Genomic DNA, 16,118 nt, shown 5'->3' with positions numbered 1-16,118 from the left:
TTCCTTTGACACCTCCATACTCGACGCACGATAATTCATAACTGAACCGACCAAGCGCAATACTGACCATTACCCGTTTGTAGTACATACTCACGCCTTCACAACACTTTATTGTATGATCTAATGTGACCAATAATGAGCAAGTTATACTTAGTTTTTAAAAAAGAGCGAGAAATATATTATTTTTCCTTAAACTAGCATACCTATATTTTATAATATTAATTGAATGTATAAAATAAAGTTGCTCCATTAAAGTATAATAAATACATTAAATTTTAATAAAAGCCCAATCTAAAAAAATCAAAAAAAAAAACGAGATTTTTTGGGTGAGTTATTTTCTTTATTAATTTTGCAAAATCTGTATGTTAGTAGATGCATAATAACTCTGTGCACAACCGGTTACTACCCCTAGAATTAACATAATGGAACGCAGATTCATGTTTACGTAAGGCAATTCCACCTGGCAATTTATTATATATATATATTTTTCGAACGATCTTCATTAATATCATATACGCAGATATATACACAAATATGATATTATTATTGAGGAACGATGTAGCTCAATAGAGAAAACACTTTGAGAAAATTGTTCACTTGAACTCAATGTGTGTAGGTTTGTGTCTTGGTGGTTCATAGAGAAAGTAATATACTTAATGTAGACATTTGGACTTTAAAAAACGAATATAAGAAATTTAATCAAACGACAGATAAACGATCGGCGCTTGAATACAAAGATACTCACCAACATGTAACAAGAATAATTCTTTAAATATTACGATCTGTATTATTTGATTTATATGAAGCAAAAGAGTTTAAAAGGAATTATAGTTGCTTCTATTTGGCCACCCAAGTAACCCTCAGTTTTACTCTAAGTATATGTTGTTCATTGAAACTTTATACTTAGATTTTAAATCATAATGGTAACAGCATTGAACAGTAGAAAACACTGCTCAGATTGCCACCTTAAAGAAATCACTCAAACGAGATAACGTATAAAATTGTATTTATAAAAAAGTATTTCTTTTGACTTAAATCAAACTTTTTTCAATTTCCATGTATTGTTATTACATATTTAGTGAATAAGTTCAAAATATTTTAACAACTTATTGGACCATTTTTTTTTTCTTTAATATATAATTATTTATTTTTAAGTGTAACAACAACAACATTGATTTTAATTTATGATCAGTTAGTTGTCACATTGTACAAGAGGTAGTTTGTAATACAATTTTAAATTATTAATGCTACATGATTATAGGTTCGTCTAAATTGAAAACTAAGAGTATGTAGACAGTCATTGAAGTATAAACAATTTATTCTATTTCAAATAGGATCTGTTTGAGTTTAATTTGATAATAAGTAATTATTGGTGCCTAGTGTGCAACTATTCTGTTTTTATTTTTATATGTTGGTATATAGGCAAGCTGAGGAAAAGGATTTTATTAGCAAAGAGCAGAACTTGTCATACAACGGAAGATTGATGGAAATACAAGGTTATACTATCATGTTATTAAGCTTGCCATAATTTTTCATTTGATACATTTGTAACGACTGCTAGGCAATACAGACAGATTTTGTCGTCATAAAGAATAACAGCAGGGCTTTAACAGTCAAGGAGGTTGATATAAAGCTACTCTTGGTAACAATTATTCTCTATGACGTCAATCTTAAAAATAGTGATTAAAGTCAAACAATAGTCAAAAATACCTTATGGTATAACCTTGTATTTCAATTAATCTTTGGTCGTATGACAAGTTTTTGTGCAACTTTAACAATGTTTGAGGTAGATAGTTAAAAAATATGAATAATGCATAACTTATATTTCTACCATTTTCTAAAAAAGAACTGCTATAAGCCAACCCATAATTACATATCTCTGTTACTGCAGGGTTGTTCGTAGGCCAATGGTTAGACATCCCTAATTTACAACAACTAAATAGATGGATTTGAGTGTAGTTGTAAAAAAAATGAGCAAAAAAGGGTGAGATATAATGGTACTTAAGAATTAAAGCAACATTTTTATTCTCAAATGTGGTTACTACCATTTTTTATTTATTAAATAATAAACTATATATAAATTGAAATAAACATAAGTTTCAGAATCTAAAATATTGAAATACGCAATAACACATTGGATTTATTAAGCTTTGGATGGTGAACATCCATTTGATAAGCAAGTTATTGAACTGTGTAGAAAATAAACCAAAAATAAAATCTATTTAATTATATGATAATCAGTTAAACGATTATTACATTTACGTCATTTTAATTATGTGTATCTTTTTACTACTCTATTCATTTTGCACTAGTAAATATTAGTTAAAATGCTAAAAATACTTAAAATAAAAATCAATCATTATTTTAAGAAAATATATTATTTGTTATTGCAAAAGTAAAAACATTGCCCTTCTTATAAATATTTCTATGAAATATTCATTATTTTTGGAGCGTACTAAAAAATATCGACAATAAAAGATAAATTTAAAACTATAAGAAGAGTTTATATCAATCTCGGGGGTTATCCTGTTTACTATTGAAGAGGTAAGAGAGGTATTAGGCTGAGTTTGGTTTAGAATCCAAATAGAATTGAGGATCGATATCAGAGTAATTTATTGCTAGACATCTATATTTGTCTTCATATATTTATCTCATAGTTGAAAATTTTCGGCTTCCTTTTTTTAATAAACGTAGGTCACATGATTTACATCCCAAATTTGACTATCCTCTCTAATTTGAAGAAGAAAGAAAATGAAACCCTCTTAAAATTGAAAGCGTAATCAAATATTTATAATAAGTTTAAATGTCTTTGAACTCCTATTTTTCCAAAAAGAACAAAGAGGAATAAATCTACTTGTGGCTCTTCATTAACGACACCACAATTTTACACTATATACCTACCTCTAATTGAGCATTTTATTACATTCTCTTACTTATATAGTATATGGGCATATGTATAATTTATAAAAACATCACTTAATAATAATTTATATGCCATGAATGTATAAAATACCCTTTTATCTAATTATAAAATACAAAATAACAACTGCAAAATATATTTGTTTGTTTGTATGTATACACATTCAAACAAACTTTGTAACCAAATTAATAATATATATATCCTTAAAATATCATATTACAGTTCTTTGGTATTAGTAAAGTATATTTTTTTGTCTAATAGGTAAATAAGTATTTATAATTATACATTCAAAATAGATTTGCTTTCACAAGGAATTCGAACAGAACAATGATATCCCAAGCTACATCAGTAATATCTACAGTTGGATAAAAACTATTCGGTATTAGTGTTGGATCGGTAAAAAACAAAAAGACTAAAGTCCTCATATAACATGTCAGTCCTAGGACCGGTACTTATCGGTCTTTTTGGATGGTAAAAAACAAAAAAGACTTCAAATGCAGAAATTATCGATCTTTTATGGTAATTTAATGCCAACTATATCCTTTCATTTGTTCAACAAAGAATCTTGCAAGAGACAGGTTAGCTGAAGTGTAAAGTAGAATTTGTTTATTTAAAACGTATTATTTTACCGTCTAGCTATTATTTATTATTTTTTATATATATTTTTTGTATATTATTCCATCCTAGCTATGAGTGAAAAATAGCTACAAGGATACCTAAGATTAAGGTATTATAAATGGTAAAAAAGATAGAACCATTCAAACACTATTCAGTATTCATGTCGTATCTGAAGGGTATAGTGTATTTTTCTGTATTTTATACTTTTTCTTTAAATTGAAAATATCCCTATAACAGCATTCATAGGCTGGTCTTACCACCATATACTTTTTATGCTCACTGCAATTTAAATATTATTAACATCCCTACGTATTATATCTAAGTATAAAAATTGATGGGAAGTCTAGATAATTTGTTAAAGAGATATATCAAAATAATATCGATCTCACCCCTCTTATCAAACATTTGAAAATATTTAATTAAATAACCCCATCTGTCTTGCACTATAAGTTTATTAAATTATAATAATTAATTATGTACGTAGGTATTTGTTGTTTTAACTTTTTGAAAAACGAACAAAGCTAAAATAAATAAATAATTACATTTTTCAATTCTAATAAGAGATATTTCAAGATATTCCTCGACTTCTTCTCATAAGTTATTTCAATCCCACCTCCTAAAGAGTGAATAAGTTTGACACAATATACATATATTCAGAACATCACTTTTCTCAATTTGCGAAGAATACATAATGATGAACAACTAAATTGGAATGTATTGAAAGAGAACGTTATTACGTGTGGGACGAAATGACTTGAACGAAAACAATTATAATTTTAAAAAGTTACCTAAATATATGCACTATAATTGGAATTTACTGTTTCTTTAGTGCAGTGGTGCTCAAACTTTTTATATTGCCTCTGTAGTACCTGAGAAGAAAATATCAAGATCTCTAAGTGGTACCATCATAATGTAAATCATTTTTAATTTACTACTTATTGTATCTGATAAACAATTTATATGAAATTTTTAGTAATAAATACATAAGTGGTTCATCAACTCAAAAATAAAGCTGATGTGTTTTTTGTGTAAATTTGTACGTTTTATTTTAAGGGTTTCCTGTTCCTGAACAGAGGTTTTTTTCAGATTTAAAAAAATCCCCATTAGTTATAGAACAATAAAACAATTATATTTGAACTAAACAATGCCTCATATATCCAATGAAGATCTGAGCTTATCAATTCCTAAAAGGAATACAAATATGAAATTTAGAGAGCAATGGGATTAAAACATTCCTAATGGGTAAATTTAATTTGTCAATAATTTAATTATTTTATAAACTTTGCCAAAATTATATATTCTTGTGGAAAGATTTTATGCAATATAGGAAATCATAATTTTTTATCACATAATATGTGTATGATAAATTAAATAAAAAATGTATTTTTATTTTTAAATTGCTGATATTTTAATCTATATTATAATTTTTCCAAAAAGTGTTGTCAACATTTTTCTATATACAGGGTTGATTGTATTAGTTTCAATTTTTAAGAAAAAAAGGAATCCCTGGCAACAAAATCTCCGTTGAACTGCCCCTGGCCAATAAGAATTGCTCTGAGGACTCCCTTGAATGTCCTTTTCCTTGAGTTTTATCTTTGAAATATTATCGTGACCTTATCTCAAATTCATAAAAATATAGAGCATATTGGAGAGGCTCTTTTTTTCAATTAAAGCTTAGACTTTCAACAATCCAATGAGATACTTTTAAATTTTTTGTATATTGTGTCTTGAAGCTATGAGCCTCTTAATAAAAATCACTTATTTTCAACTTGAACAAAGATAACTCGAATGAAAGCTACTAGCTGAGAAAAAATAAGGCCATATTTCTAATCAAGGGATCAAACTGTATCAAACTAAGCATGTACTGTTTTTGTAGCATTTTTTGCTGTTGGATAGTGTAATTGCCTGAATACGAGGCCTAAACCCTTTACAGACCTTGGTTATATAGTTAGGCTTGAGCTTCGTCCACTCCTTCTTCCTAGAACCCCTAAGAGACCTGTCAGTCCTGCGAGGAGTAGAAAACAACCTCTCCTCCGGAAGGGAGTAGATAAAGTAGTCTGAAAAGTTCGCGTATGAAGAGGAGGTTGCCCACATATTGAGGTCCAAAAGTATGGAAAGTTGTTCCTGAGGATAGCCTGGATTTTAGCAGCTTGATGACATGGAACCCCGTCTTGAGTGAAAACACAAGTTGTCCCCAAAACATTTCTCCAGGCAAAAGTAGCATTTTCTAATATAGATGTTGGATGTAAGCATCTGCATTGAACAGTTCCTTCCTCTCCACAAAAATGGGAGGGTAGACTTTGCCTGCGCTCACCCCTGGATTATTGGTTTTGAAGCTGAGGCATTGTCTGGATATTCAGTTGTTATGTAACGGCTGTTTTGCTTATTCACAGTGGCATCAACAGGGATTTTTTTCCCAGAAATTAGTAAAACTGTAGTGGAATTTTTGTTGGCCTTGAGAAAATTTTGAGCCTTCCTTGCTCTTTCCTATCATCTCAGCTTTCTCTATTCAGTGAAAAAACCTCTTGTTGTCCTCCTCCATGATTTTGTACCAATGTCATTCCACATTGAACATAATAAAATGTGTACCACTAGATCAGATCAACCCTTTGTTGTAATATTTTAATATTCGGTTGAACGACGTAGCTCAATGGAAAACCTAATCAAGTGATAGTATTTATCAACTCAATGTCCGTAAGTTTGCCCCCTGGTTGTTCCTCCAGAAGAAAATTTACTTTTTGTTTATGGACTTCTTACAAAGAATCCACTCATGCAAATGTTATACTATAATTTTTACTTATACTTATAGATTTCATTTGTCTAAGGGCCGGAGGAGAAGGCGGGAGAATTACAAATATGGATGTATTTGTTCAAGAATTTTTTTGTGTTGACAAATAACAAATTAAAGTTTGAGAACCGATATTTTAGTCTAAATTCATTCCAGTATTTTATGCATTAATTTAAATCATTTAATGATTAGAGTTACATATTTTTGTTGGGAAAAAAAGAAGATTTGAAGGTTAAATGATCTAAGAAAATCTAAGTGCAAACAATTTCATAAAATGGTTTTGGTAGATAAATAGTTCAACTATGTATATTATTATAATAAAAGGATATAAAAACAAAACACATTTTAGACCACAAAGTTTTAGGATACACACAATATACCCTACTGAAAGTTTCAATTATTCTTTTCAGAAAGGCCCCGTTTGTCATTATGGAGCTGTAGTTATTTTGATTGATACACATATATTTCCTGGAAATGATATCATTATAGCCAAAGTGACAGGTCATTTTTTATACTTTTATCATTTTTTGGGTATATGTTTGTACCTTAATAGGTTTGTATAGAGACGGATTTTGGGAGCGTTTTGAATTTTTTGGGCTTTTTTATCGACATTGGCTCTATATTTGATCAACGAGCAATAAAAAATTTTAAAAAATAATGAAATGTATTTCAAACAGTCCTTTACTTTTAAGCAATCGATCAAATTTTTATTTTTTGACGGATTTCAAATTCTATAATACACATTTTTTTTTACGCAAGTCAGTGAAAAATATTTTGAATTGACCTTTGAGATATTAACTTGATTTAACGATTTGAGTTTATAGGAAGAGAGATAAAAAAGGATAAAATTTAAATAAATTAATACTCATTAAAATTTTATTTAACTCCAAAGTCTGTAAAAGTCTTTAGAATACAGTTGTCTTTGTAGTTTTTTATTTATATTTTTGTAGGTATTTTTCAGGATTTTTAAAGTTATAGTCTTGTTTGTCAAATAAAAATGTCAATTGTCCATTTATTAATTATTTAATTTTGTTTCAACGATAAAAAAACATTGGTAGTGTATTGAATCTTTCAGAATTTTGGTAATGAATTGTTTATAAATAAAAATTCTAGGGACAACTTTTATGTATTTTGAGTAGTTGATAAAGTACTAATTTAGCTTATAGGCACAAATTAACAAATAAATATGGAACAACGTTACTCAATGGACAAGGAACTTGTGAGAAATTATTCTTTTGAACTCTATCTACGTGGGTTCGCGTCTTTCGGTCGTTCCTAGAGAATACACTTTATGTCTATGGACCTCAAAGAAAATTCCTATTTCAGATAGGGTAACCGCAATAACATAATGTTTAATTATACCTAATCATTGCAAATACATCTGACCAATTAAAAGAACATTATAAATAACAACAGCCTTTCAATGAGATCAAAAAATATTTATACTCAAACTGTCACATTGTGTAAACTCTTATCAGCATGCACAAATATTTACAGACTCTCTAACTTTTTACCAATTAGTATATTTTTTTAAAAGGACAATGAAGTGTTGTGCTATTGTGTCATTCTTGTGCTCCATATATATAAATTGATTTTTTATTTGATACATCCTCTATCTACTTTTTTTTGTGTATGGTACTTCATGAGTTTTTAAGTTATTAACATGTTCTAAAATGAATTACCGAGGTTTCAAAGAATTTTTTTGTATGCGTTCTTATTATTTATCTTTCCTAAACATGACTGAAGAAAAACACCTGGAATGATAGCGGGAATTGGTTTATTCAGTATAGAAAAGATCCTTTTAGATAATAATGTATTAACTGAGAAGAAATCTATCCTTACATCAGAAATTTTCATCATTGGGAAGCTCTACTTGTATACCATTTTTAATAACTTGCAGAGTTTAACTCCAATCCTTATTATAATTTGGCAAAAAATATTATTTATATAATCCATCTTTCGTGGAGCCCTTGATTCTATAACGCAAAGTACTGTTCTACCAAATTTAATATTATTTTATCCAATTTTTCTTTTAATGTATGAATTCTATGTTATAGAATATATGACATGAACAAATTAATATAAAACAAATATTATCCGTAAGGCGATGTGACAATTTGTAGTAATTTATTTAGTAAAAAAAAACTAGCAACTTACTAGAAAAATTACTCATTGCCCTCTTTGTGAGTAAGATAGCCTTATATATTAAATTAAATACTATTAAATTCAGGGAATTGTATTATTTTTCTCTAGACGGTACAACTCTCTTTCCGCTTTTACTATAAACTAATATAAGTCAACAACTACCATGGCCCAACGTAAAAAAAAAATATAAATTGCAATCATTGATGTGTATAGTTTGTAGGTATCATATGTAGATTGACATTTTTGTAAGGAAAAAGGAGTGGAAGGAGAAGGCGGGAGCGGGACATATGGTAATCCTGAATGAAACCCCTTGTAAAGAGCTGCTTTAAATGATTTTGGGGGATAATATGAATTACTGCTATAAAGAGGATAACTTAAGAAATAGCATTATTACAGGTAAGATATAATAACCATAATTGAATTCATATAAATGTGTTTTATTATGCATTTTTTAACATTGGCAGCAAAGATATGCAAAAATGATTTATTCAGAGAAAAGGATTTAAGTATCAGTCACATATTAAACAATGGAAAATAAAGAAGAAGAATTAAACACAACAAAAAAATACTTGCTAAGGGTTTGAAAGGAAGAAAAGGGCAGTTAATGGGGCTATTCAAAATTAAAATGATACAAAATTATGTAAAAATTATGAAGATATAGTTTTAACGAAATATAGTGATGTTGTTTACAAATGCATTTGGTAGAGAAGATGCTTTTAATTTGTTTGTATGATGAAATAAGAGAAGGCTAATGAAGCTTTTTTTGTTGTCAACAAATTAATATATTACCTTTTATTGTTTTAATTAATTAAAGGCAGGAATGCAAGCAGGCCGAACCTTTATAATACTGTTGTATACGAGGGGAAAAAAAGACAGAAAAGAGAATAATTTAAAGAATAACAAGAATGTAACATGAAATTACGTGACAATGCCACTGTAAATTGCATAGAATCTTGAAAATACAAGAGTATGTGCATAACAACATGAATACTGAATACTACTTAAATTCTAGAGAGGCTTTTCAAACTACTATAAATCTTATTGTAAATAAAAAAACATATTAATTGTCGGAATAAACTTTATTTGAATATGAATGTACTATATAGAACCAAATGGCGTACATTAACCATCTTTAGATAAAGGTATCTTAAAGGTTATCATAAAAAATTGTAGGCGCTTTTACCACTGTGATATTTTACATACACCTATAGACTCTATCAATGATACTACAGAGTGGTCTATTAAAATTGAAACACTTTGAATTTTAAACTTAAATGAGATATAATTTATTAATAAACAATGGACTTTCAACAAAATTAATTCTAAATATAAATTTGTGTCTGAGATCTCTATATCAATTATGTAGCCCTTTAATACAGTGATGGCTTCCAGGTGTCGGTAATAGGCCCATCATCTGATGCGGATATTGTAATCTCTCATGGCGCCATAGTGCTAGCCGAATGGCTTTGAGGTCCTCTGCGTTTGGATGCGGACACACTGCTGGTCTTCCCCCTCTACATACATCTAAAAGATAAAGCCATGGGGGTTAGAATGAGGGTTGGACTGGTGCCAAAAGTGTTGAAAAAGAGTCTTGCATTGCTGGTATCAAAAAGGCCTCTCCCCTCTCATAAGACTATTTCCACCCACTTTTTTGATAGGTCTCTGGACAGTCTTGTGTGAGCCCCCGAGATCTCTTGCATGGTCCCTTGTGCAAATTTCGGACTTGTTGAAAAAGTAAGTGGTGGTCCTGGAGACGCCAAGTATCTAGGAGTGCGATAATAGAAATTTGTCGATCATGTTCACGCGTCATTTTCTTGACTTGTCCATATGCTAGTGAGCGCCAATTTTTTTTCTTTCGTAACTAATTGCTTATGCTTTAATGTATCGTATTATGAATTAATTTAAAAAATTTATTTTTTGTATATTATTGAATAGAGAACTCGGTAATAAGTAACATTTTAGGCAGGGCAAAATTAACTGATACGTGACGTTTCATTAGGTCAGCTACAAATAGCTGTAACGAGGGGGAAAAGGAAATAAACAAGAAAATAAGCAAGAAATATTTTGATGTTTATCCTTAATTTTACTCTGAGTCGAACATTTACCAACAATTATAACTCCGCAATTAATTCCCGGTGTTACTTTTCAATACGATTTTTTATAAATCAATGATAGCTTGTTAGTTGTAGACTTTGAGGGGACATGATGGATTATTTTGATAGTGAAGCCAACTTTCTAAATTTAAATTAGTATTAGTGTAGGCAAAATATTAATGTTTTATTTAAATCAACATACGTTTTGATTTAAATATGCAAATATATAGAAAATTACATAAAATGAATTTTTCAGTAAGAGTGAGATTTCTTTTCTATTATGTAAATTGTGCTTTTTCTCATCAAAAATTCCATCCCTAACCATACGATTTAGATTATTTTTTGGTAAAAAAATATAAAACATATATATAACAGGAAGCAAATTTTAACAAGTTTAATGAATAATAATAATAACTTAAAAATCATTTCCAGTGTTCCTCTCACCTATTCTTTGCACTCTACAAATGTCTATCCCTATTAATGACTCGATGAATGATTTATGAAGTACTTTTTTGCTCTTATAATAGTCTATAATTTTTTACAATTTGTAAAGAATCTTCATTTTTTGACGATAACTTTAATCAATTTATTTATTTTACTTATTTATTTTAATATACTCTAAAAATATTTAATAAATTAATAAACTATTTATTTAATAGTATTACATAATATGATTATTAATTTAGCCGTCTCTAAGGCCTAAACCCTTTATTTTTTTCACACCAATTTTGAGTAAAATGAGTATTCATTAACTGTTGGTTTTTTATTTTTTTTAGAACCAACCCACTTTTTGATGGAGACACCCCTTCTGCTGAATACAAATCCTCTTCCGAAACATCTGGATATTCTTCACGTGACCAACATCCTGAAAATGGTTATTTTATTTTTTTAATATATTGTATATTATTGTTTTTTTAAAGATTTTTGAATTTGCGGCTGTATGTTCATTGAATTCACAATTTACTGTTTTGTTATTAATGTTTATTAAAATTAAATAACATAATATAAATATTTACAAAATTTTATTTTAATAGAAGATAAAAAGTGGCATTACTTCAAGTTTCGTTTTTCTTTCAATTTTAGAGACATCATTTTATAACCTTTGAAAGATTTTTTATCCATTTAAAATAACATTTTTCTTATAATTGTTATAGAGAAAAAAATTTAGAAACTTCCATGACAAAGCTGAACCTCTAAAAATTGATGAATACTCCTTAAACTTTATATATATATTTTTTTAATGAAATAAGAATTAATTTTGGACCAAGTTCACATAAAATTTACAAATAAATTGTCCTTATATTAAAAGGACAATGCTAATGTACATAAATAAAGTCGAATAAAAATCTTATTTATCAAAAATTAGTTTTTCGAATAAAAAAGTGGATGATTGAACAAATTATTTATATTAATTTACCTTATTCCATTTTTCACAGAAATTCAAGAGATTAAGGACGACTTTGAAGATGAAGAAAATCAAACTGAGGAGGGAGAAGAGGGTTCGACGGTATCTTGTACAACATCTACTACTTCTTCAAGGGAATTGAGATTGCATTCTGAAAATACCAAAATGCCTTACTTAAATCCAGACTATGTAAATAGAATCATTATTGATAAATGTGAGATTGGCCACCCCCCATCCTCATTGTCATTAAGTCCGATAGGGGAAGAGACTGAAGTTGACGAAAATGCCGTGGAAGACTCAATTGTTACAAATTCTCTTTTAGCCATGACAAGTGGATCTGGAGATCATCCTCAAGATGATGATTTGGAGCTCGATGATAGTAATCCTTATATAGAACCGATCGACTTACGTACGTTGTTCTTAAATTATGATAACTAATTCATCCTCTTTTGTACTTATCTTATATTATGTATTTCAGGTACAGAGAATGACACAAATGAAAATATGGATAAAGTGATACGTGAGCTATCTGAAGCGGTTGTTTCCTCTCGTAATGTTCTCTCGTTGACGCGAGCAATGGGGAATAAATGTAAAAACAATTCTTTATCATCAAATCCCTACTCATACGCAGAATATAAATCGCATAAACATGATAGACTCAGTGATTATTTTCGAATTAAAGAGGTGAACGGTCTTCAAGTTGTAAATTTGGATGAAGTGCCATCCATGGACCCTGTTTCCGAATGTAGTAAGAAAAAAGTACAGTTCTACCTTGATCCAAATCGAAGACAAGGAGAAAATTTATTTAGCCAGAGGATGTCTTTGGGCAATGAAAAAGATTATGATGGGGTTTCAACTATACTTGATGTGAATTTATTAAATCAGCAATACTATTGGGAGTCTTATTACGGACTTCAAAGAGAAATCGTAATTGACGGAGTTGATCGAGGTAGAAGAAAAGGAGTATTAGAAGCTGCTGCAAACGAACCAAATAGAGGGTTTTTCACGAATAACTTTGTGTTAGACTCAATGAGCCAGCCATCTACATCCATGAGCTCTGCTAATGGTCTTACCCTACAGAGATTTCAAAGTAAAGACTTATCCAAGGTAATTGAATCCAATGTATTTTAGTTATCTTTAAAATCTATCTTCCTCTATCTTTCAGAAATCCAAAACACAATCCCAAAATTCATCAAAAAATGCATTCTATAGATTAATAAAATATTTACATAATTCATCATGTTTTTGGAAATCTTTTTGGATAGTTGCTGGATTTACATTTATTCTCATAGTCACGATTGCAACAAGCATTTACGTTACCAAATCCATTATACAAAAGAACAATTAAACTAAGAATATTGTATTATTTAATTTGTGTAACGAAAGATTCATACTTTTTTATAAAAAATCGGGCATTTTTAGAATCAATTAAAGGTAAAAAATATGGTGTAATACATTTTGATGTTTCAAACCTTTTTTTGATTTCTTTAATATATTCTATGTTCTAATTTCAATATTTATTAACCCTTCCAAAGGTATTTATGCACGTACCTATTTGCTTTGACTGTTCAATTTGAAGTTTGTTTCTGAAATAAACATCCGTATTCAAAAAATCTAGAAGGGTTGAGTGATTTATTTTGACAAATATGTTGCGGTTCTAATTTAAATAAATATCATTCGACCAAGAGAGAATAAGCAAATTTACAAAACTCTTTTTTTTAAATTTAAATATATTATAAAATATAGTGATTGAATATTTTAATTATTTGTATATTTGATCATGTAGCTTGGTTCATTTAAAAAAAGCAATGCCAGTTGTTAAACTGGCAGTTTAAAAAAAAAAAAATTGATGAGTTATTTTTTTAAAAAAAACGTCACTTTAAGAAAATTTTGGACAACTTACTTTTAAAAATGACTATTAAAAGTCTTGTTTTTTCCTTCAAAAGGTAATTCCAATAATAAAATAAGACATTATAACAATTAGTAACTTAAATCCATCCATTGATTTTCAATTGTAATCTCAATATTTGTAATTTTGATGATACATTCTAAGGGAAGGTTCTACTGTTCTTGATTACAGTATAAAATGTATATAAAACTTCAAATGATTCGAAAAAGGCTTTGAAGCTTAATCAGTCTTTAAAATAAAACCTTTATCTTGATTATATCTCATAATATGTAAAAAAAAAAAAGGAAGCACGAAATCACTTGGAAACAAGCAATTTCTTCCCAACAATAAATAAATAATTAACTATGTTTCAAATCATACAATTATCAATTATTTTTAAAATTTAAGTGCAGTAGAAATAAATCCATTACTTTTAATGGATTTAAAAATAATTCATTAATCTTGAGATCAGTGGTTCTCAAATGGGGGTACGCGTATCCCTTGGGGTGTTTGAGATTTTGAAAGAAGGGATGGCACACAACTCAGGGGCAAGTGCAGGGGTGGGATGAAAAAGATCTAGAAAAATCAAGTATTTAATTTTTGTTATCAAAAAATTTAAATTTGAAAATTAATTTAATTTGACATAAAAATTATAGATTTTTAAATTTTCTACTAAATAAAAAAAAATTGAAAATGTAGTATTTTGTTAGCAGCTGTGGATTTATAATTTTTACTCCAAAAAAAACAAAATTTTTTGACAATAAGAATATACTTTTGAAATTTTTGTCATTTTTTTTTGTTGTTAAATAACTTTGGATTTTAGAAAAATGTTTTTTTCTTTTTAGCTGTTAACTTTTAGTTCAATTATGGTTTTTTGTACGAAATTTTATATTCTTTTATAAGTTCGATGGTTTTACACTTGATAGCGTAAACAGTATAAAATTTCATACAAAAACCGTTTATACCATTTTTTGACTGTTTTATTTGTTTGAAAACGCGTCAAAGATGGACACCAACAAATAAAAAAACCGTCCTATTTTACAGTTTTTCTCCGATAAAGGCAAAAACGCAGACGAAGCAGGCGAAAATGTGAATGGTGTATGTGGTACTGATATTTTAACAGATAATCACACGCAATTTCGGTTTCAAAATTCCAGATCACGCTCTGAAAGGCAAATTGAGGAAAATATGAACAAAAAAATGAAAATTTTCGAGTCCAACCGTCATATCTGCACTATTTTTATACAAGACTAAATAAAAGTTGAGAACTTGTCACTAAATAACAAAAGCTCATTCGAGTTCAGTCGATTAATATTCGGATCATTCGAAAAGTAACATCACGTCGTTGGACGTTACATTTATTGGATAACGCAACCTTACATCATAAAGAAATATAGATCATACCAAAATCAGTTGGTAGTTCGACAAATATTCCAAACTATGGAATAATTATTAAATTACCCTTAGAAATTAACGTTCACAGCTTAACAAGAGTTAATTTAAACTCGTTTAATAAACGTTCGATACAATGATAAGGGGAAAATAAGAAAATGATTTATAGCTGATACAAAATTACGAAGTACATTTTATTATTGGGCACGTCGAAACCTTTATTTCACTTTGCTTTATTATTTTGAAAAGAGCTAATTATTTAATTGTTATACAATTTTTGTAAATGATTTGTTCATATTGCATCAATGGTCAATTCGAATCCAACCAACCAATATTAAGAACACTGATAAAGGGGAAAAAGTAGGAAAATTGACAATTGACAACGGAATACAATGCTAAAGAGGTAATGTCGTGAGAGAAAAAGAAAGTCGACAGCTGAAAAGAAAAAAACAATTTAAAATGTTCTTATTAATTGGAGTAAAGCTCTTTTGAGTGTAAAAAGTGTGGATGAATGATGATACTATAAATATTACTCATCGAATGATGCTGTAAGAAATTAATTTCCTATACAAATAAATATAAACTGTAAACATACATGAATATATAATATATTATATAGTTACGAGAATAACTTTTAATTAATCTGCTATTATTTCGTTATGTGAGATGATTTATTAATTTCTAACTCATTTTCTAAATATAACTTCTTTTTCATATGATATTATTATTAACGATTTGATGAAATACTCATTTCGTGCCAGTGATAAAAAAATTTACGACTGACAAATTACTAAAATATCCCATAAAAGGTTAAAATATGCAGTGCTTCCTTGTTTTTCGGTCGACTCTTATATATACTTTAATTTGTT

The 16,118-nt window shown here is 28.6% G+C and overlaps 1 protein-coding gene across 2 annotated transcripts in view; it reads left to right on the top strand.

Annotated features, from left to right (window-relative positions):
• The window catches only part of LOC121116538 (uncharacterized), a 115,636-nt gene extending 102,054 nt beyond the window's left edge, over positions 1-13,582 (top strand). For both annotated transcript variants that reach the window (XM_040710798.2, XM_071887598.1), the window contains 4 exons: positions 11,341-11,438; positions 12,001-12,378; positions 12,448-13,076; positions 13,135-13,582. In XM_040710798.2, the coding sequence (XP_040566732.1) occupies positions 11,341-11,438; positions 12,001-12,378; positions 12,448-13,076; positions 13,135-13,317 (1,288 nt within the window). In that variant the 3' untranslated portion in view covers positions 13,318-13,582. The remainder of the gene's footprint in view (positions 1-11,340; positions 11,439-12,000; positions 12,379-12,447; positions 13,077-13,134) is intronic.
• The last annotated feature ends 2,536 nt before the right edge of the window (positions 13,583-16,118 follow it).

Source organism: Lepeophtheirus salmonis, chromosome 4, assembly GCF_016086655.4.
Source record: "Lepeophtheirus salmonis chromosome 4, UVic_Lsal_1.4, whole genome shotgun sequence".
In the NCBI taxonomy this organism is placed as follows: Eukaryota; Metazoa; Arthropoda; class Copepoda; order Siphonostomatoida; family Caligidae; genus Lepeophtheirus; species Lepeophtheirus salmonis.
The sequence above is the reverse complement of the archived record's forward strand: the minus strand, read 5'-3'. Positions and strand labels throughout refer to the sequence as shown.